Source organism: Cuculus canorus, chromosome 23, assembly GCF_017976375.1.
Source record: "Cuculus canorus isolate bCucCan1 chromosome 23, bCucCan1.pri, whole genome shotgun sequence".
Classification (NCBI taxonomy): domain Eukaryota; kingdom Metazoa; phylum Chordata; class Aves; order Cuculiformes; family Cuculidae; genus Cuculus; species Cuculus canorus.
Genome location: NC_071423.1, coordinates 2,154,676 through 2,176,873, shown reverse-complemented (window position 1 = coordinate 2,176,873; position 22,198 = coordinate 2,154,676). Strand labels below are relative to the sequence as shown.

General features: G+C 45.3%; 1 protein-coding gene across 5 annotated transcripts in view; it reads right to left on the bottom strand.

The window, feature by feature from the left end:
* Window positions 1-374: 374 nt before the first annotated feature.
* PRDM10 (PR/SET domain 10) overlaps window positions 375-22,198 on the bottom strand; it is a 47,187-nt gene continuing 25,363 nt past the window's right edge. For 3 of the 5 annotated variants that reach the window (XM_054086824.1, XM_054086826.1, XM_054086825.1), the window contains exons 13-23: window positions 16,622-16,969; window positions 13,847-14,002; window positions 12,676-12,855; window positions 11,787-11,897; window positions 10,547-10,747; window positions 9,532-9,675; window positions 8,229-8,399; window positions 6,865-7,005; window positions 6,081-6,252; window positions 5,370-5,482; window positions 375-4,369 (exon numbers count right to left, since the gene is read on the bottom strand). In XM_054086824.1, coding sequence (XP_053942799.1) covers window positions 4,133-4,369; window positions 5,370-5,482; window positions 6,081-6,252; window positions 6,865-7,005; window positions 8,229-8,399; window positions 9,532-9,675; window positions 10,547-10,747; window positions 11,787-11,897; window positions 12,676-12,855; window positions 13,847-14,002; window positions 16,622-16,969 — 1,974 coding nt within the window. In that variant the 3' untranslated portion in view covers window positions 375-4,132. The remainder of the gene's footprint in view (window positions 4,370-5,369; window positions 5,483-6,080; window positions 6,253-6,864; window positions 7,006-8,228; window positions 8,400-9,531; window positions 9,676-10,546; window positions 10,748-11,786; window positions 11,898-12,675; window positions 12,856-13,846; window positions 14,003-16,621; window positions 16,970-22,198) is intronic. The other 2 variants (XM_054086827.1, XM_054086828.1) reach the window with 1 other exon arrangement.

Below are 22,198 nucleotides of genomic sequence, written 5' to 3'. Positions count from 1 at the left end.
CACGCCCCTTATATTAAGCCCCGCCCCCACGCCTGCGCCCTGGCCATGAGGCAGTGATCCCACCCTCATAACCCCCGCCCCGCACTAACCACGCCTCTCGCGCTGGCCCCGCCCCTTCAGCCTCGTCCCTCCTCTGACCCCGCCCTCTCAGGTCCCGCCTCCTCGCTTTTGGCCACGCCCCCTCCAAGCTGCCCCCTCCCCTTTGCCCCACCCACTCGCTTTGGGCCCCCGCCTAACCTCACCCGCTCTCTTGCCCCGCCCACTCGCACTGGCCCCGCCCCTTTGCCCCGCCCCTCTTCTCTTCCCCCCCCCGCCCCCAGCACAATGTCCACCTACAATAGCTGTGGATATTTTTATATAAAAGAGGAAAACGTTTATTGTTCCCGTTTGTACACGATGAACACGGTGACGGCACAGACACACGGGCACAGCGGGATGGGGCGAGGGTGCGCTCTGCTGATTCCCGGCCCAGAGGCCGCCCAGGAGCCCCAACGAGGCCCTTGTGGCAGCCAGGGCTGAGCTGGGGACGCTCCTCAGGGACAGATCTTTGGGTTGAGAAACATCAACGACAGCGAATCCTACGCCTTCTGCACTGCAGAAACAGGGAAAATCCATGCAAACTTGCCTCGGTTTCGTGCGATTGCTGTTCCTTGCTTGGGAAGGTGATTCCCACGGATGCTGCTCTCACACCGAGGCATTTGATAAACTCAGACAGTGTCGTTCACACGAGACGGAGAAGAAACATCAATAAGGAAGATTTCAGTTCCAAGAGGTCATCATTTCCCAGAACACCTTGATGGTGTCCAGCTTTAATCAGGACAAGTGTCCATCCTGTGATCTTTCCCATCAAAGGTGAATGGAACAAACTATTTGCTGTTTAATATCTTCATCGATGCTATAGACGGCGAGATCGAGGGCACCCTCAGCAAGTTTTCAGGTGGCACCAAGCTGTGCGGGGCAGGTGTCACGCCAGAAGGATGGGATGTCATCCAGAGGGACCTAGACAGGCTGGAGAAGGGGCTGTGAGAACCTCATGAGGTTCAACAAGGCTGAGGGCGAGGTCTTGCGCCTGGGTCGGGGCAATCCCTGGTTTCAGTACATGATGGGGGATGATGCGATTGAGAGCTGCCCTGCAGAGAAGGACTTGGGGTGCTGGTCAATGAGAAGCTCGACATGAGCCGGCAACGTGCACTCACAGCCCAGAAACCAACCATGTCCTGGGCTGCATCCAAAGCAGCGTGGCCAGCAGGGAGGGAGGGGATTCTGCCCCTCTATTCCTCTCTTGGGAGACCTCAGCTGGAATCCTGTGTCCAGTTCTGGAATCTTCAACGTAAGAAGGAGATGGAGCTGTTGGAACAGGTCCAGAAGAGGCTACAAAGATGATCGGAGGGATGGAGCACCTCCCATATGAGGACAGGCTGAGAGAGTTGGGGTTGTTCAGCCTGGAGAAGAGAAGGCTCCAGGGAGACCTTATAGTGACCTTCCAGTACCTGAAGGGGCTACAGGAAAGCTGGAGAGGGACTGTTTACAGAGGCCTGGAGTGATAGGACATGGGGCAATGGGTACAAACTGGAGAGGGGCAGATTTAGACTGGACATAAGGAAGAACTTCTTCCCCATGAGAGTGGGGAGGCCCTGGCTCAGGGTGCCCAGGGAAGTTGTGGCTGCCCCATCCCTGGAGGGGTTCCAGGCCAGGTTGGATGGGGCTTGGAGCTCCTGATCCAATGGGAGGTGTCCCTGCCCATGGCAGGGGGTGGAACTGGATTGGCTTTAAGGTCCCTTCCAACCCAAACCATTCTATGATTCTGTGATTCTATGATTCTATTTTTAAACCCCGTATCTGCAATATCATTAAAGGGGAAAAATCTTGATGTTCATCTAGACAGGCTGCAGGCCTTTTAAGACTTTAAACCTCGCTCCTGTAGGGCAGCATCCACCTGGAATATCCTGTTTCCAAGTCTCCTGTTTCCTATTGCTCATACAATTTTTGACTTACTATCAAACCCTCCAGCAGCCTGAAGATGGCCAAGACAAATCTCCCTTCTCTTCTCTAACACCAAAAGCGTGACAGCACCCGACGTCGTAATTGATTTGCTGTCAGCAACATGACTTGAAGGGAATTGGTGGGAACTGCATGGCAGCACTGCTGAAGTCAATGGGCTCCCAAATCCACTGAATTGAAAGACACTCATCACTAAACAGGAGCTCTGGTCCTCATTAACTGACCCACCTCGTGAATGCCCCAGTACACCTCGAGAAGCCAAATCCCAGCAACACGTTCATCCACTTTTTGGCAAGTCACTTCAAAGCCACCTGAAAACAGTTCTGAGCTGGCTGCTCTTTTCAGTCTGGTTTATTTTACCACGCACAGTGACTATTTCCACATCGTATTAGCAGATATGTTAATTACCAAAGCAACACAAGGCTTTGCTTTCAAGGATCCAGACTTCTTCTTGTCCAGTCCAAGTGTGAAGTTCTCTCACGCCTAAGAGCTCCATAAGGCCTGATACCACAACCTATAAAATCTGTAGCATTTACTCACCCAGTTAACCCTCATCTCAGTCTGTGGGAGGATTTGTGCAAATAGTCCTGCATTCAGACAAGCAGCACAAGAGAGAATGAATCAAAAAAACCTCTTCCAGTTTTTCAGTCTCAGGGGCCATTAAGAGAATACGTCCTTCTTTGCTTTGTTTTATAAATAAATGTATCCTGGTATGCATAGACATTCTGGGATGAGTTTTCAAGCAGAGAGAAAGGAGGATTAGACATACATAGTATATCCCGTCGGGAGGCAATGGAGTTGTGGTCGTATTCTTGCAGGTACCAGAATATATTAAATAACCAACCAGACTCGTGAAGAAGAATTATTTAAGAAAAGAAAAAAATATACTGCCTGAAAAGATAAACCTTCTTTTTCCCCCTTCTCCTGGTCCCTAAAAGTAACACAAAATCTGTCCACAGACCAGGTCGACCAAGCAGGCAACCCTCACAGACAGCTTTCTGCGTCCCATAAACAGTGGTCCACGAGCATGTTCCTCATCTGTCCCACAAGGAACTATCCAAAGGAATTACAGTGCATTGTTAACAAGGTATTTGGAAATCAGAATAACAACTCTCCATCCAGTCTGGAAATCACAGTAACAACTCTCCATCCAGTCTTCAAGGGGGAAACACATCCACTTTGAGGTGGCAGAGACGACTACCCTGCATCTTCCCCAAGGTGCGCTCCTGTACCCTTACTTTCTCCTGGCACAACTCTTTAGATCACAGGCTATGCAGGCTAAACTGTGTTTACAGGCAAAAAGGTCATTTTCCCTGCAACCACTGGAGGGGGAAAAGGGATAACAGCATCTCCATTCCATGGTCACGTGCTACCGTGACTTTGATCAGTTTATTCCAAACAACACGGGTTTAAGACTGCACTATCTCTCCTTTCTGGAACTGCTTGGTAAAATAGGGCAGGGCAGACAGCATGTAAACACTTCCCAAGGGTTGGAAAAATAATAATTTAATGGACTGCTTCGGCACATCTTCACAGCTTCATTGTTATGTCCATCCCTGCACACGTAGGCAGGAGCCACTGCTTCGCTCCTGCTCTGTTACTCCAGGCAGTCTGCTTGCATTGAGCTGGTTTATGCCCTTTCACCTCGGCTGCTGAAACCAAGACCCCCAGAAGCAGTTATGCCACGTTCTGGCAATTTACACAACGTTTTCCTGTTGAACAGCTCCTGTTAAAAATATACACACAACCTAGTCTGCCAGTTCACCTTCAGGCAGGCAAGCTTGCCCCCATACAATTGAAATAAGAAGTTGTTTACTGGAGACACTTCCAAAAAGGAAAAATAAGGGTCAGCAGACATGCCAAAAATTAAGTTCAGAGCAAGCAGAAGTTTCACTTCTCCTCTCGTTCTTTTCGTTCAAAGCTGCATAAAATGGCACGCCAAGAAGGATTTTGAGTGTACTTCATGGTCACTGGGGACTTAAACCCACTTAAAGCATTAACAAGAGCTCCAAGATTTTAGTTGAATTTAAGTGAGCCTTTACTTTAAAACAAACTGAGCTCCTGGGTAGCCGCGCATCTGGGCTTTTGCGGGGAAGAGACAAGTACAAGCAAGTGACATCACGAGGCTTCTTCATTCGTGTTCTGCGGAGAAAGTTCTTGGTTTAGTGATGTGCACTTCACTGCCACCGTTCCCATTGGTGGTTGTAGTGATTATGTACTGGGTGGTTTGCTGCTGATTGCTCGTTTGCGATTCCAAAGTATCCGTGTGGGCTGGTGGCTGGGAAACGCCAACCGGTACCTCGCTGGAGAGTGAAGAGTTTTGTTTGATGTCCAGATCAGGCTGACCTTCAGATATCACGTAGTGAGTCTGCATGGGGAATATAAAACATAAGTAAGAATTGCTGCATCCTCTGTAACATTTCTGTTCCAACAGCCTATAACTTTCCTGCGGCTGTGCTGGAAGATACTTCAGTAGGAACAAAGTATTTGGAATTTCATTAGTATTTCATTTAAATGAATTTGAGAGCAACATAATTCTTGGGTTGAAGTACGTTGGACTACTTTACATTTGGTTAACTTACAAATGGTTAAAATAATTACACAATTAACACATCAGTACAAATTAAAATGGAATTTCGTCACCATGAGGGTGGTGAGACACTGGCACAGGTTGCCAAAGGAGGTTGTGGCTGCCCCATCCCTGAAGGTGTTCAAAGCCAGGTCAGATGGGCCTTGGGCAGCCTGATCTACTAGGATGTGTCCCTTCCCATGGCAGGGGGGTTGGAACTAGATGATCTTTAAGGTCCCTTCCAACCCAAACTATGCTATGATTCTATGATTTCTAATACTAATTGATACCACTAAGTCATCTTTGTCCTGCAAATGTGACTGAGTGAACACTTGAATTCGAAAAAGCCGTACATGCAGAAGCCAGACAGCGTTGGCCTTGCAAACGGCCAGATGCAGAAACCTGTGATCACCATGTAGAGGCATATGATGCTACTTCAAGGAAAGAAATCAGATCTTTTCCTTGAAGCTCATGAGATTATTTTCTGCCTTTTGTAACCTGGAGTTTACAACATTCCTAAGTTTGAACAGTAGCACTTTTTTCCTTTGCTTATGCCACAACACATCGTATCTTATCTGCTTTGCCTACAGATTCTGCCCAGTGTGGAACTCCCTATAATTGTTACAGAAAGCAAATAATGCCCTTTTGGACTATATATCCTGGACCCTCTTTTGGCACATTGTTATTCTCTACTCTCTGCCTCAGTAATCAATTTGGCAACCCTTTAACCTTCAAACTGAAGACTTTAAATGTGATACATGATTCAGGATAGAAAAAAGGTCCATGATTGCTTCCTTACCTGAGTAACCGCTTTCACTTGCCCTGTGTTGACAGTGGTGACCGGTGTACCCACAGCGGTCTCTGTGATCACGTACTGGCCTTGGGGAATGGTCATCATCTGAATCTCGGATGCTAAAACACGGAAATGGGAGAATCAAGACTTTCAGTCAAACTCGAAGATCCCCTTGAAAGATAATTTCTTATGTCAGTAAGATTTGAAGCCTGAAACAGTGGCTGTTGAATAGAAATTCAGGTGAAGCCTGGTAAAACCCTACAGGCCTCGATGGAATTATGCCAGCTAACATCAGACGCAGATCTGGCAATTCATGCATCGACAACATGTCCTGTTCTTGCCCATCTAGAGCTGCATGCACATGAGAAATCATTTCATGTCACCCTCATCTTCTGTAAGATTCTTTCAGGCATCCATCCAAATTTGAACAACCTGCTAGGCAACACATGGATTCTTGCTGAATACAAGTTCTTTGGAAGAAAGGAGGCCAGTCTGCCCTGCCCAAAACACGTATCAGATAGTTACAGACGTACAGGAGAAAAGCTAGTACAACCATTGTCATTTGTATAAAACCATTCATCTTCTTAGAGCTTTATGAATATTAACCATGAAGCTTAATAAGCTACGAAAATACTATCCCAGTCGGTAGCTGGAGGAATGGAGCACTTATTAGTCCCATACATGAGACAGACCTCGAGTGAGAGCTATGCTACTTACAGTAACTCCGAAATGAGTTCCATGTGCTGGGAAGATACGTGTGCTGAACTGGAGCCCCTTGCTGCTGCTGCTGGAGGGCTTGGTTTGGTGTAGATGTATTTGTCTGCATCTGCGAGGGGCTGAGTTCCTGCTGAGGTTGTTGTGAGGAGGGACTCAAAGGCTGAGCCCCCACCTAGGGAAAAAGAAGGTAAGTGTTCTCAGTGTACTTGGGATTGCACCCCTCTACTCTTAGAAACATCCTTCTATTTAAGGGAAAACACAGGGGTGGGCAGTGGGTTATTGAGCTTATTGAGCACAAGAACTGCAAATGTCCTCCTTCTACAACCTGCTTTGCTTTACTGTTGGGCAAGCAAAGATCAGGAAACAGAAACGGAGGTGCTGCTTGCTGAAGGTTACAGAGTGAGTCTGTGGCAGAGAGCTGAGAAAAGAGGCTAAATACGACCCAACAGCATGAAGAGCTGAACCTCAAATATTTGAGGGATGCCAGTTTCAATTTACACCTTTCAGCTGGCTGACTTCATTTAAGCTGCAAATTTGTCTGTTCCCAAGCCATTTCTCTCTAACCCTGTATATGAAAAACCCAACCCATAGCAAAACATCCCATACACCCAAGGAACATCTGGGAGCTACCTGACAATCTCAGAGATGTTCATGTGACAGACACTGCACACGTGGCCATTCACCTGACACAGAAAAGACTATCTTCTGCATCATCACGACATGTAATATGCCAGCGGCGCAGACTGGTGGGGAAAACATTTCCTGCAAGAGAAGAAGGCAGTACCTGCGAAGACGGCTGAGCTGCTGGCGATGGCTCCGTGACCTGGATGTGCTGCACCTGGATGGCATGTTGGGTGTACGTCTGGGGGTCATGCAGCTGCCCAACGTCCACTGTGGAGTGCTGGGACTGATGAGGTGAGGTAGCCTGGAGAAAAAAATCAGAGTAGAGGCATAGACTTCAAATTCTTTGCAGAAGGAGTCGTGTAAACCTCTTCTGTGCTACAAGGTCTGGAACAACGAAGTATTAGTGAGGCCATGAGCACCCCTTGTTCAAGGTGATGTTTACCCTCTTTGCACTCCTGGGAGATAAGGAAGTACGTTTAGTGGATATAACGGCATTGGGATGGTTACATCTCAGCGATATCAATGGAAAAAAATTGCCTAAGGTCATACAAGCTGCCTGTGGCAGAGGCTGGACTCAAATCAAAGGGTCTGAAAACCAGGATTAGTGGCAACTGCTGAACCACTCTCCTTTGTGAGCATCTTTCTATAAAATGTACACATACTCAATATCTGCACATCCAGTACTGTAGTTTTACACTATCAAGACCAGTGCTCAGGCTACTTTTTGAGCAAAACCTATTAATGATATCAACTGGAGTAAGTTAATTACAACTCTCAGATCTTGATAAAATTAGTATTACCTGCAGGAATTGGTTTTCACGCTCTGGGATCATTTGAACAGCCACAGTCAATATTAGCCAGGGCCATTGTTCAGGCCTTCATTAACCAAATTCATAACCTAATTTGCAATGGGAACACGGAATTTCAGATTCAAATACAAATATGTGGTAGTTTCATCTTTACCCAGTGGGTAACAGATTTGACGGCAAGTTCTTACAGCTGCCCAAGTTATTTTCCTCAGCTCAGTTACTCTAGTTACACTCCGTTTTCATTTTTAGGAGCTGTTGAGTGTCACAGAGAATGAATATTCTAATAGATCACATGAAGGGAAAAAGCAAATGCTTTCCGTACTTCCAAATTTTGGCTGTGGCTCACTGAGAATAAGGAAGTAAAAATTAGTCTTCTCAACTGCAAAACAGGTCACCCACTGACCCACTTTCCCAGTTGCTGGAAAACCTTCCTAGAGCAGACTCGAGCGAAGGGGCCCAGATGGGTAGAACTAAATTAGGACTGTGTTGTATACCTCCAGCAAGCTGATCAAGACTGGCAGGACTATTTATGGCCAGTACGCGATGCTTACAGTGGGACCGCTAGGCATTATCAATCAATTTATCTGTAAAAATGGTCTGTACTGCTTTTTGTAACTACTCCTTAACCCACTTGCCAGCAGTACAGCCTAAAGAAAGCGCAGGCTCGGTACGGAGGGAGTCAGAAGCACATCAAGCCCGGCAGCAGGTTACTCACCTGGGCCACTTGAACGACCTGCAGCTGTATGTGCTGGGGCTGCTGCAAGCCGGTTGTGGACTGCGACACAGGGATGTACTGGATTCGCTGGTAATCTCCCTGGGGAGTTCGATAGTCCGTTGTGAGGGTCTGGGATATCTCCGTCATCGCTTGTGTCAGTAAATCTGTTGTCTGAGCAGGTAGAGAGATACAGACCATCACCACCTATGGTCTACTGGATCGGATACTTTTGCAGGGCTGTTGTTCTTCCACTGACGCTGCATCTACACTGAAATCACTGGGCCCAGCCATTTATTTGCACAAGTTGAATACGTAGAGAGGTGGGGTCATAAGCGATCGCCAGGGATCGCCCAGAAGGATTGCTCTCTTCTCTCTAGATGCCGGCCGGGACCATTAAGGGCTAACTTAACGTACAGTAGTAATACAGTGATTTTAATCTTTTGGCTTAACGGTATTCTATTTAGCATCAACTCCCTGCATTTGTACAGAGCTGACTTGGTTACCAAGTCAAAAAGTGCTTCTTGGATGCATTCTACCTTTCCTCCTCACCTACCAGGCTGTTACTTTCCTCGACAACTCTATTTCTAAAGTGTGTAAAGACATTCAGCACCAAACTAACCAGGTTTATGAAACCAACAGCATCCTGATTGAATCTGCCCATTTTCAAGCAAAACAGTCCACTTTCAGTCTTCAAATAGGAAGTTTCAAACCGTGATTATTAAGATTTTTAAAACTATGCAGTCTCGAGCACCACTAAAAGATACAAGACTGATTTTCTAGTCTCAGCTTGCACCTCCATAGCAGCTGATGCGTTAACAGTGGAGAGATCAGCTGCTGAGGTTCACATCGCTTGGTTCTGAGCAGTCCAAAGGATTACAGAAAGATTTTGGCTCCTCTGAATGGTTTGGTCTCCAGTTACTGCCCAGCATGCCTTCTTGAACCTAAGGACAGCAAGCACCTCAAGAGAGCAGTCCCAGAGAAAATTCCCGGGCTGTGTATTCCTGAGATAATCAGGCGCATGTGTGGAAATATTATGTGAGTTTGTAGTATATGGGTCTGAATCAAAGAAGGGAATGGAGCAGGAAAAAAGACACCTTCTTACAGCTCCAAAAAAGAGAAATGCACAGCTCCTGGCAGAGCAAAACTACAACACACAGATTCAGGAACAGAAGTGATTTCAAATAATGTCTTACATACACTTTAAAATACTGTCTGCCACATAAACACTGAGACTACTACACCAGAGGGTTTCTGTTCTGTTTGTTTCACTGTTTCACTGATCTAATAGGTCTTGAACCCTTACCACGACGGTCTCTCCGGTAGTGCTGTCAGTGGTTAGAACGGCAGGAGTGGAACTGATGACCGCAGTCGCTAGCGGGGCATGGATGGTGTTAGGGAGTTGAGCAAACTCTGGGTGCTTCTTGCGAATGTGCTGGACCATCTTTGTCTGCAGAGAGATGTAAAACAGCATTAGAAAGATGCTCAGCAACTCTGCTTCGGGCCAACTGCAACCAGACAGCCCTACAGAATGCAGCTTTTAAGTTTCCCTCAGTAAGGCAGCATCAAGATTCACACTATGGGATGCTCTGGTCAGCAAGAAGGCAACAAGGATCACAAACTTGCTGCTAATTAGAGCTATCCAATATAGAGATATTGCCCCCTGCGTCACAACCTGTAAGACTTTTACCCTAACAGAGTCAAGTGTTTTGGGGACCTATTCCAGGTCATTGTTTCATAGAATCATAGAATAGTTTGGGTTGGAAGGCATCTTAAAGATCATCCAGTTCCAACCCCCCTACTATGGGCAGGGACACCTCCCACTGGCTCAGACTGCCCAAGGCCCATCCAACCTGGCCTTGAACACCTCCAGGGATGGGGCAGCCATCATGTTCCTGGACAACTTGTTCCAGTGTCTCACCACTCTCATGGTGAAGAAATTCTTCCCGACGTCTAGCCTAAATCTGCCCCTCACCAGTTTACAGCCATTGCCCATAGTCCTATCACTATAAGCCTGCATTTTTTTTCCCTATTCCTCTTCCTCACTACTGCCACTGAGCAGCTTCCAAGCTTTTCCATTTGTGACCACACTCTGATAACATTTCCATTTCTTCTTTCAAGCTGATGCCCTCTCTATTTAGGGAACCTTTCTGCCATAAAATGAGCAGGTTTGGCCTGTTTTATCAGCATGCAGCACAAAATCAGTGCTCTGACTCAGCCTAAAAGAGCCCTGCTGGCGGACTGACAGAGGCCAGAGACCGTGGTGGAAGAGGATCACCAGGGAGAGGCTGGGCTCTCAGGCAATGGAACAGCCTCTGTACCTTGCTGCTGTACTGCTTGGAACAGTGCGGACAGCAGACCGGAGGAGTGGCTATAGTGCCTGTCAGCTGGGTGTGGGTGCTCAGCATGGGATCTGGCTCTCCTGGACCCGCAGGGCGCAGTTTCCGGATGCTTGGAGGTAGCTCAGCACCAGGATGGTTCTTCAGGATGTGTGCTTTGCGTTTACTAGCACTCTTGTACACCTGCAGGGTAAAGATTTGGAATGATAATGTGTAAATGTGATGTCAGCACCGAAAACAGCTACCTGTTACCTTTGCTTGGAAGGTCTATGTGTTGCTTTAGACAATACGTGTAGTTAAATCCCCCCAAAATGACCACATGATGTATGCACACCTTCCAGTGTGGCGTCAGCCTCTAAAAGCAACTCCTTGTGCAGCATGCAGACACCATTTGAGAACACAGTGCATGCCACAACAAAACATCAAAGCAGAACAGAAAGGTAAGAGAAAAACCATTTTTGCCTGATATTTAAAGGTCAAATGTCAGAGAAGCCACCAATCACCCAAGCTGCAACTTGCCCAATGTTTGTTTGTCACAAGGGCTGATGCCGCCACTCTCGCACGAGGCATCAAACTGTTTTAATAACCTTCAGCAATCAACATATGTTTTAGTTCTTTTTAGGAACATGAAACAAATCTTCTGTAATTTATTTAAAACTAATTTTTTTTCCCCTTTAAACAAACAGAAGGAGGCATCACGGAATGATGTACTGAGGATAAGAACGGGGAGTCAAAATACACTCCCCGGTAACGCCCATATGCATTAAAAGCAAAAGCCAGGAACCCAAAGGCAGAGCAGAAGGGGCTTCAGGCTCCACTGAACACTGGGAATCACTGGCATGTGACTAAGTAAGCAGCTAAAGTGGTTAAAGACTAACCTTTAGAAGCAATACAGAAACCAAAACTCATCAGTGCTCAAGGATTACAGATTGGACGCTCAGTCCTGGGCTGCTAAGGGTGGGTGACTGCTGGCTAGATCACAGAACTGAAGTTTTACCAACTCCAAAGACAGCAGAAAAGGAGAACTGCAGTTTTCAGTTAGCATTCAGCTGCTTCAACCTGAGCACATTTTGTCTTTCTTTTGCATAGTGCTGCAGAAACGTTGCTGGCAGGCACCTCAAAAAAGGCTCCAAACCCTGCCAGATGTTTCTTTGCTAAGAAAAATTGGTTGCATAAAGGTGTAGGATGAAGCTACCCTCTGAGGGGTGACTTCCTTACAAACCTTATCACAGTACTGACAGAAGTAATCTCTGTTGGGTTTGATGATGGGCAATGTGAGTTCTGGCACCTCTTCTATTTTCATGTCTGGGTGTCTCTTTGATAAATGATTCACCTTAGGAGAATGAAAAAAAAAAGAGAACAAGAGAGCACATTAAGAAGGAAGCCAAGCATTTTCTTCTTTTCCTGGACATGGATAACAGCCAAACCAAAACTGTAATGAGCCTAGCCTAGCAGCACCGGAAGCTTTTGCTGCTGCAAGGGTTATTCATGCACTCACAGGCAGCTGAAGGTAATTGCCAGATCTCGTTTACAGTTTCTCTAATCAAAATAAGATGGGGAAGGGTAAAATAGCTTGGCAGCGCCCTCCTGCAGCTGAGAGTGAAGTAACGTAAAGGACCTCTGCCCAGGGAGGCCTTTGCTAGCAGAGATAACAACCCTCATGAAATGTTTGCAAATAAGATCTCTCGCTGCATAAATCTGTACACAGCGGCAGTTACAGGGCACAGCCAGGAGAGGCCCCTCGAGGAGGAGAAGAAACAGAAAACCAGGAAAGACAGTCAGGAAAACTGAGTCAGTGAGGCTGAACTAGGCAACACATTAATCTCGTGTTCTGCTAAACACGTTACACATCAATCAGCATTCGTGTGGAGATAGGGTAGTGACAGCCAGACATACAGCACAGGCAACAAAATACACAGACACACACGTCTGCTGAAGAGACAAGACACACCGTTCTATAAAAAACATATATAATCTAAACTCAGCTACAAAATTCTCAGTTTCACAGCATCCCTGTGTTCCAACGATTGGAATTACACCTTTATCCCTTAACTATTCATCAGAATTGAGTACATAAGATGTAAGAGACGCTGCAGCACACAGCCACTCACCAACATGCCCCTCCGGCGGAAACCCATCATACAGAGGCGGCACTTGAACATGAAGCTTTCATAGTCAGTGGAAGCTATCCGAGGTTTGAAAGTCTTTGAGCGGCTGATTCGATCAGCTTTCTTGGCCTCCCTCTCTGGGTTGTGCATCCTCTGCATGTGCTCTCGCAGTTTGTCTTTCCTCTAAGTAAAGACCAAATCGGGAAGAAAAATATCAGCACCACTTACCTGTTACAAGGAAAAGCCACTCTGTAAGTTGTTCAGAGGTCTTGCTCCAGCTTTTCCTCTCTGGTGAGACAGAGTTGCACGCTCATCAGTGCTGGAACCTCAGCAGAAACCCTTTGGACCAAGGTTTATCCTTCAAACCACGCTGAGGTTGCTCAGCTACAAAAGCAGGAGCCAAAGTAATGCTAACCTAGCAGCATCCGTGAGAACCAATGCCTCTGCTCTGGCTTTTCTTTGGAATGATCTAAAATATTAATGCTCAACTCTGTACACCTGGAAACTCAATCAAATAATGCTCTTGGCTGAGGAGGATCTCACGTCCTACAACGGCACTGAACCTACTGCCCAGCTGCAATGCAGCCTCGCTGGCACGCACTGTCCAGAATGTGCTCCTTCACCCACAAACATCAAGCAGGAAACTAGGTGACAAGGAGCAGGCTGCTGCTGCCACAGCTTACCTGGCTCACAGCCTGCTCCATCCATTCTGGAGGGATCTGGAAAGGCATCTGCATGTCATGTGTGGACAAGATGTATCCCATGGACACCAGCACCTCAGCCAGTAATATTATTAAACCACTGATATCAGCAAGAAGTTTTCTTAACTCAACTGACAAAAGCAATACAACCCGAGCACCTGGCAACCGAGCTGTATAACAACTCAGTTCGTAATGAGAAGATGAAACTTCCTTTGCTATTCAATTATCAGAAATGACATCTGATAGATGAGACACGCTGTTACAGCCGAGCATGCTGGGGTGGATCTTGCCCCTCGTCCATCAGAAATTAATGCCATAGCGACACAAAGCAGTGCATGCAACTGGAAGGCACATCTAGCACGCTTACACACATTAGCTTCTACCTTTGAGAACATGAGCTTATCTGCTTGAGGAGAATAAAGAATGGTGTTCTCTACCTGCATCAGAAATGATCCAGCCAAGAGCCATCTTACCTTGAACTGCTTGCCGCATGTGGAGCACAGGAAATCTTTGCGGTCTGAGTGTCGCAACATATGGAGTCGTAGCTTGTCAGGACGGCAGAAAGCCTTGTCACATTCCGTACACTGGTAAATCTTTTCTGAATGGAAACTGCGTACATGTTTCTTGACCTAGAATCACAGAATCAAAGAATTGTTTAGGTTGGAAAAGACTTTTAAGATCATGGAGTCCAACCATAAACCTAACACTGCCAAATCCACCACTAAACCATGTCCCTAAGTGCCACACCTACAGGCAAATGGCATTTATTCAAAGCAGAAGAGTGCTGGTTTGGGCTAATGCAGAACATCGTCTCTGACGTTTCAGCTAAGCCTGATAGTTCTCATCACAGCAATGGGCCTTCTGTGTGTAGAGAGGCCACTGCTACACTTATACCTGTGTAAATCAAGGCCATCTCAGAGTTGGTGGCCAAGGGGAGTCACACCTGCTGAGAGGGGAGGGTACGACAAGTGACCAAGCCTGGCCAACGATGTATTCCATGCCATACACATCATATTCAGTATAAAACCTTAGAGATCGCAAGAGTCAGCTCTCTTCTTCGGTGGCAGATGTTCAGGGAGGACCTCGCCTGTCGGTCTGCCCCTGAACCCACTCACTTCTTCCTGAATCCAATTTCTGGATCCAGTTCCTGAGTCCAGCCTGGGACCTTCCCCATGCCTGCCATGAAGCATCTTAAACATATGTATTAATTTTTCTTATTAATATTATATTCCTTTGATAATTGTTGTTGCATTAAAGTTGTTTTAGTGTAGATTCCAACTCACAAATCTCTCTCTTGTCTCCCTTTTCCCTTTCCTGGGGGGGGATTGGGACTAAGAGCTGCCCAGTTTTGCTACTGACCTGGCCAGGGTTGGGGCTAAACCCAGACAACTGGTAAATCTTTTCTGACTGAAAACTGCATACGTGTTTCTTGCTCTAGAATTGCAGATCATAGAACAATGGAATTTATCCAAAAGAGAAGAGTGTGCAGTGAAAATGTCTAGGAAAAACTCTTGGCAAAAAGGAAAAAAAAAAGAGAGGAAAAAAATTCTAGGAGTTCTCTAAACTGCTTTGTCTTAAAAAGTACTTTACCAGAGCAGTCAATGTCTTGGCAATATTTTTTGTAAAGCCGTAACATCTTTGTCATCCATCTGATGGACAATTTGATTTCCTCAAGACTGAGTCTCGAAGGCATCAGCTACTGCATAGTTGAACATCTAATGGGCAGCAGAAGGCCCTGATGTTACCAGTTTCATTGAACATCCGTGACTTAACAGTTCTATCTGAGGTTCATTATCTTTCCTTCATTGATAAGAAATCTAAATGCAGGCACTAACTCCTTTCAGACGGACAGAATGAGCTTGCAACTACAACTGGCAAAAAACTCACCAACACAACAACTTCGACAAAGAAGCATTTACAGGCCATTCCTGAACGGCAATCACTTTTGCATACTTTGAGACTATCCTTGACCTCTTCAAGTATCTAGTGGGCTTTTTCCCCCAATAAAGTATTTAATGAGGCTTGACATTTGAAATCCAAGCATGACTCAAGGAATGGATCTGCAATGAAATTGTCACTGATGGCACATGGAACAAGTTGGTATCTTTATCTGCTCCATACAGAAGTATTTAAGCAGGCAGCAACCTATGGTGACTACACTTGATTGTTCACATAGCATCAAATGAAAAAAAATCACCTTTAAATTCCAAAATAGAGCTGAATAGGAAAAAAAGTGGAACCTGAGTGGCACTCTTTCACGGGAATGTTTATGGGGAAATAGGTTGCAGCACAGCATTTCTGAATCAACATTATTCCTTGTTCAACACTTGCAGAAGACAAAGGGGTTTTGCCCAGTGGAATTCTATTAGTAAATCACTTTCTCCCATCCTTTCCCCTTTAGCCTATCGGATAGTCTATCAGTTCCTATTACTTGGTATAAACTGGATTTCTACATTTCAATTTCAGCCAGGCAGCTCAGCAAGACACATCAACCTCTTTGTCCCTATGAATAAAGAACATGCACCTGGTACAGCTCAGTTTTTTTCTTACTGAACATCGAAACAGCATCCTTAAATTCTATTAACGATCTTCTGCAATGGCTCCTCGCACTGCACAAAGTAATTACATCATTCACTGCTTCAGTGCGACCTCTCCAAAGCAGTGTGCAGAGAAAAGGAGGAATAAAGCACCAAGCTGAAGCCCAGGGGGGAAGTCAGGAAGCAGAGTATCCTGATCTGTTCTGGCATTTCTGCAAGGTGCTCAAATGAATTATCCTGACAAAAACTGTCAAGGCACTAAAAGATATTCGGATCATGTAAAACCACCTTTTTTTTTTTTCGGTTCAGAGTTTTAACAACAAAGGACAAGGTGTATTCAAGTTCAAGCTGCATACAGCAAGAGGCAATCCCTTCTTGTGCCATGGATTTGTACCAAAAGCAATCAGGAGCTCTGCTTTAGGCATTTTCTGGAGCTAAGGGACCACTCCTCCACCATACAGTGCCTTCCAATGCCAGATTCAAGTACCTCATCTCATGATCTGGTGGAAAGAGGACTTCAGTTGCATAAGACAACATCTAGCAATGCTAGGTCACTCTTCCATTTTAATTTCCAACTGGCATGGATCCCCTTCTTTTGTGAGAATGAACCGGCACGCTGTGTTACGCAGGAGGAATAATGAAAAATCCATGAACAGAGAGCTTGCAAGAGTGCTGGGAATGGCAGTGCTTCAAATCAGTATGGCATCTCACCTGGATAAAATCCGGAAAGCGTTTTTTGCAGGTAGGGCAGGTAAAATAGCCATCGTTGACATGGATGGCCACGTGATCTTTAAGCAGATCCAAGCGGTCAAAGGACTCGGGACAGAAAATGCAGGAGTATGTTTTCTGGTCCATGTGGAATTTCATGTGGCTCTCGAGAGCGCCGCTGTTGATGAAGCCCTTGTTGCAGATGTCACAAGTCAGAGGGCAGTTTCCTTCCCGTCCATGAAACCGCAAATGCTGATCCAGTTTGTCCTTTTCACGGAAGGCCTTCCCACACTGGAGGCATTTGAACGGGCGGAAAGATTTCCGTATGAACAGGTGCTGAAGAGCTGCGTTCTGGAAGAAACATCAAAGAGACCATTGGCTTTTATTGTTCTAAATAGATTCCACATCCAAATATTTTCAAGATTAAATATACCAGATGATCAGTAAGCCTAAACTTCAAAAAATGCTTTTGTTTAACAGATAGTGTCCCCATTTTACAGAAGGAGAGGCTGGGCCGGCAGAAGTTAAGAGACACATCCGCACTTCCACACCCAGTTAGGAGAACACAATGTGGGAATTCTCTCTCCAGTCCCTATTTTCTGTTGATTTAGCTAACTTTTGTCTTTAGCCTGACATTATTCTGTAAAATAAAACTAAGCCCTCTCCAAAGCACAGACCTGGGCCTGAGAAAAGCTGCAATTCCATTTGCTTTTCAGAGGTTGGGTCAAAAATTCAGCTACCATATAAAGAAGGGCAAGCTAATGCCCTGTCTTCCATGCAGGAGTAGGGCTTATGACACTGCACGGTCCTTTACAAAATCAGCTGCTGCACCAAAGATCACCAGAGGCGTGCAGCAGTGGTTTAGCATTGCCTGGAAAACTTCTGGTGGAACACACCTTCAACCTTTATTATCACAGAGAAGACAGAGTTTCAAAACATGATGGCAGGGGCAGAATGGCAGGTTTACGTACGGACTTGTGAGCAATTGGCCTGTCTTTGCCACTTAGCACATACCATGTGTGAGAGCCTGAAAATGAAGTAGAAAGATGAAAGACAAAACACACTGGTGCTAAATCAAGAGAAATTCTGATAGATTTTGTTGTCTGCTTAAAGGGCAGTTGATGGTACACAGAAACCTGAAGCTGCTTTGCTTGATATTGTAAGAAACTAAGAATATTATGAATTAAGCATAATGTGTGTTGTGCAAACATTCGTTTTAAATTTAATATACTGGGCTGCAGTTCTCTTTTTCTCCACTCCTACCATGCACAATTTATCTCCTCAGTCCCTGCTTTGCTTGGAGTGTGTTTTCTTTCAGTCTGCCTTTTCCGCAGCATTTGTAATTAATTGCTATCTCTTCCCTTCTTCCTCTTCCCCTTCGGATCAATGTTTCAGAACCATCCCAGCCTGGTGTCTGGCTGGAGGGACAGAAGCCACTCGATGCGCTGCCTGGAGGAACAGGCAAGCGTGCCCTGCATCTGTGTTTCAATATTGGATGAGAACGTCTCTGTTGGGTAGTTGCAAAGCTGGAGGTCAATCGTACCTCAGCACGTATCAAACCCCACGGCATGCCATCACCCACACTGTGCTCTGAAAGTGCACTGCAATATTGCCATTTCTCTGCAAGAAGCCCAACAAATATTTAGTCTTCTCCAAAATAAGATCTATATGCCAGCAGTTATTGATGTCTTCTCTTTTTAGACATTACACACAGCTCCTACGTCACAACAGTTAGAGAAATGGCACTAGAACACGGCTGACACCTACGCTCACACATGTTCTCCAGGAGATACTTTCAAGACTTCCCTGGTGTCTTCTCTCCTTTTCTTCTGGTAATGTCAGGGCTCACATCTGCTGTGTCCTTTAAGTGTGCACCAGCAGCTGTCACTGAGGAAGTAAAGTTAGTTCTTCTTCTGCTGGAATGAAGGAACAGCTGGGGAATCCTGTGAAATGCTATGGTAGGGATTAAATTAGTGAGCCTGAATGATCCTTTTCACAATCCGAACTGCAGAGGGAAACCTACGCTTTCATTCCAGGAAAAGGAACATGAGAGCAACTATTTTGCCGTAAACCGGCTAAGTTTCCTACAGGAGCCCCAGACGGGCCCTCTCATGGATTGTCATAATCTCCATTTGACATATGGAGAAGTGGAGGCAATGGGAAATACAGGGATGCGCTGTAAGTCACACCATGAGCTGGAAAGGTAGACGTGTGCTGTGTGAAAATTAACAAGTTGCTTGGAGTCAGGAGTCAATAATTTTCCCCTTAACTACAGGGATATGTTAACAAACCAAACAATTGCAGAGATGCACTTCAAGTTCTTAGCCACACAGTTACCATGTTTTGCTGCCTGCAACTCACAACAATCTAAGGGGTAAGGCAGTGGGCTAGACCTCTAAACCAGATAAATCAACATGGTCCCACTGCTGTCTCAAAGGCTGCAGAGAGGCAAAACCTTTTACTGCTCTTTGGTTAGAAAAACTATCCACTACGAATTGCAGAAATAGAGAACTAAGCGTTGTCTCATTAACTGATAACACTGATTCAGTGCAAACAAATGCATAAACAAATCCTCCAACACTTTAAGATGGATATTATTTTCACTCCTATAACATTCACCTCAAGTTTGCAATCAATTATTATGAAAAGAACTAGAAGAACGCAAATTGTTACTCAGATAACACTTGGTTCTGGATGCTGGTTGTTTAAAGAACAAATGTGACATGTATGATGTGGGGTCGATCAGGAAACACCAAACGGAAGCTGGACAAAACAGCATGGAAGGTGATGTTGTTACGTACCATTCAATTAGATACAGCAAAAAGCCAACGAAACAAAAAACCAAACCAAACCTACCTGCAGCTCCAGCTGAGCAGGCAGCATGGAGGGAGAGAAAAATACTTGTGTTATGCAATGGACTTCAAAACAGAAGCCTTGACTGCTGCAACAGTCACGCCTCTGTGGGTCACTATGAGGGCAGCTCTTCTAACTGGAGTTTACTCTTTACTTAGGCAAAACTCCTTGGAGGTTTTTGCCTCAGGAAACACTAAGCAGATCTTCAAGGTTTACTCTGTGGTTAATAACTGCCCAAGGGAGTTAAAGGCCAAAGATAAAAACTACAGATAATCTTGAAGGTGTTTTGTGAACTTTCATGCTTTCTGAGAGCTGATTAATAATGACGTAATGCGTATTACAGAGCCACGGTGAGGATGAAACACTTTTAGCAGAAAGGAATAGTTTGGGCAGGATGACAACAGCGCAAAGATCGCAAGAGTGGAAAAGTTAAGGAGCAGGGACTTTTTTTTAACCTCCTTTGTAATAGAACTGTTTGCCTTTCTTTCAGCATGAAGAAAATGTGCTTTCCAAATCATATCCCTGTCCCTGGCACTTGGGTCCTCTGGGTAAAGCACTCACCTACACAAAGGACATTTTAAGATCAGGTCTGTATGCAAAAAATAAAAATAATTTGGAAATGCAGATGTTTCTGGGATCAGCCCATGGACACAGCCCAGAACTGAATTAAACACAAATATTCATTTTGGCTGTGGACCAAACATCCCTCTAATCTGTTACCAGAGTACGTTGGAGGGTATGTGCCTTTCTTTCCAGCACTAAGGACATGACTGCCACATTCAAGGTCTGATCTCCAAGGTAATTCCACAGGCTCTAAAGCAGATGATGAAAAATGAATTGATCCTACCAGGACTTCAGCCCTGGGGCACCAGAGATCAGTGCTTCCAGCTGGAATGAAAGCACTAACAGAGCGTCACTGCCTTAAACCTTAGAAGAGTTTAAGACACTCACAAAGAATTACTGGGTTTGAAAGCAAAATGCCTACTTGAGTAATAAGCAGGAAGTGGAGCTACACAGGTCTCCAGATCATAATCAGGAGTCAAGACTCCTGCCTGTTCTTTGGAAGTGAATGATGTACTACACATCTTCAAACCAAACATTTGCTTGCTTATATCATGAAGTGCATGTTGCTGTAAGAAGGTGCTGTGAATGGCTGAACTGAACGATCACTCCTAGGGTGCAAGGGCTTGCTGTGATTTTTCAGTGTTTAAGAAAACAATACTTGCTAGTTTACTCTTATCTCAGGTTCTCATTGCTCACAGTCTGATGCAATACAGAAAAGTGCTGTGCAGCCATCCCTCTGCCATTCTGCCAGTGCCCCTAGCTCAAAACATCTCCAGGACTCTGCTGAACAGAAGCTGTCAGACGCATGGGAAGTTTGGGAGATTCAGGATACAAACATGTCACTGAGGACTAAACCACCACTGCTCTCCTCTTAGTTGTGATCCATTTGTGTTGAATTTCTAGGGAACAAAATCTGAGTCACAAGACAAAGAAGCAATTTCAGAATTTCTGTCCCTTTCTTCCCACATTTACTGTTTAAGGTCTTGGGTTCACATCTTGGGTTCAAAAGTTCGTGGAAACAGGCAACACTTTCGATCACACCCAAGTCTCAACTTGCTGCCGAGGAAGCTGTGGCATATGGTAAGCAGTAAATATCCATGCTCTTTACTGTCAAAAGCTCAACATCTGTCTTCGTGCTCTGTCATCCACCCTTCAATGCATTCAGCAAAAATCCCCCAAGCTTTTAACACATGAAAATCAAATTACTGGTAGGCATTTGTCATTGAGAGAGTGCAAGCATTTTACAGGGTTGAAACTTCTGCAGTTTTAATGCATCCAAGACAAATTCTTCCTTCAAGATACGCCACTGCATTTATGGGGGTAACAGCACTGCTGGTCACACACACATTGTTATAAACCTAGAGCAATATTTGGCTCGGCATCTTCCTGTATGGAACAGTTACTCAACTCTTTTCTAATCCTTTCTCATCCCCTAAAAATGAAGTCTTACCCCAATCGCAGCTGTTCCTTTCTGTAATCAAAATTTTACACATGGAAGAGAAAGAAAAAGATTTTAGGCTAAATAATCCAATCTCACAGTTACATGGCTTGAAGGATTATTTGCTTGAATCATTTCCCTCCCACACATAGTGGAGAAAAAACAGCTCACTCAGCTGACACAAAGCTCAGGCTCAAAGTATTTGCTGTCAGTACACAAAGGTCTTAGCACCTGTTTTACTCTCACAAAGACAGGCAGGTTTTTCTACCCCAGGAAAGTACTTTATCACTAAATATCACCATCATCATCCACTACGCGGATCTAAACTGAGGTTCTTCTTTGGCAACTATTTGCAAGACAAGAGTTCTGAGAGACGCAGATGGTGCTGTGAGCAAGTCATTACTCTGTGCCACAGCACCATGATTCAGCTGGCTGCTTGAAGCATTCCTGCTTGCCAGCTTGGATGGACTGCGTTTCTATGAAAGAATTACTGTGCTGGAATTTAATCAGCTCCAATCGGTGATCAGCATTTATGAGATACTAGTTCTTTACATGAGATTTGTCTTCCTCTCAGTGCAAAGCAAATTGCTAGGAATGAGATGCTTTACTGAGGATTTGGAAATGGACACAACAGTGAGAGAAAGAGACCAGCTGGTCCTGCAGGCAGAGCCAGCATTCCCCGGGCTACAGCAAATGGAGAGGGTGAGAGAAGCCACGATCCGACA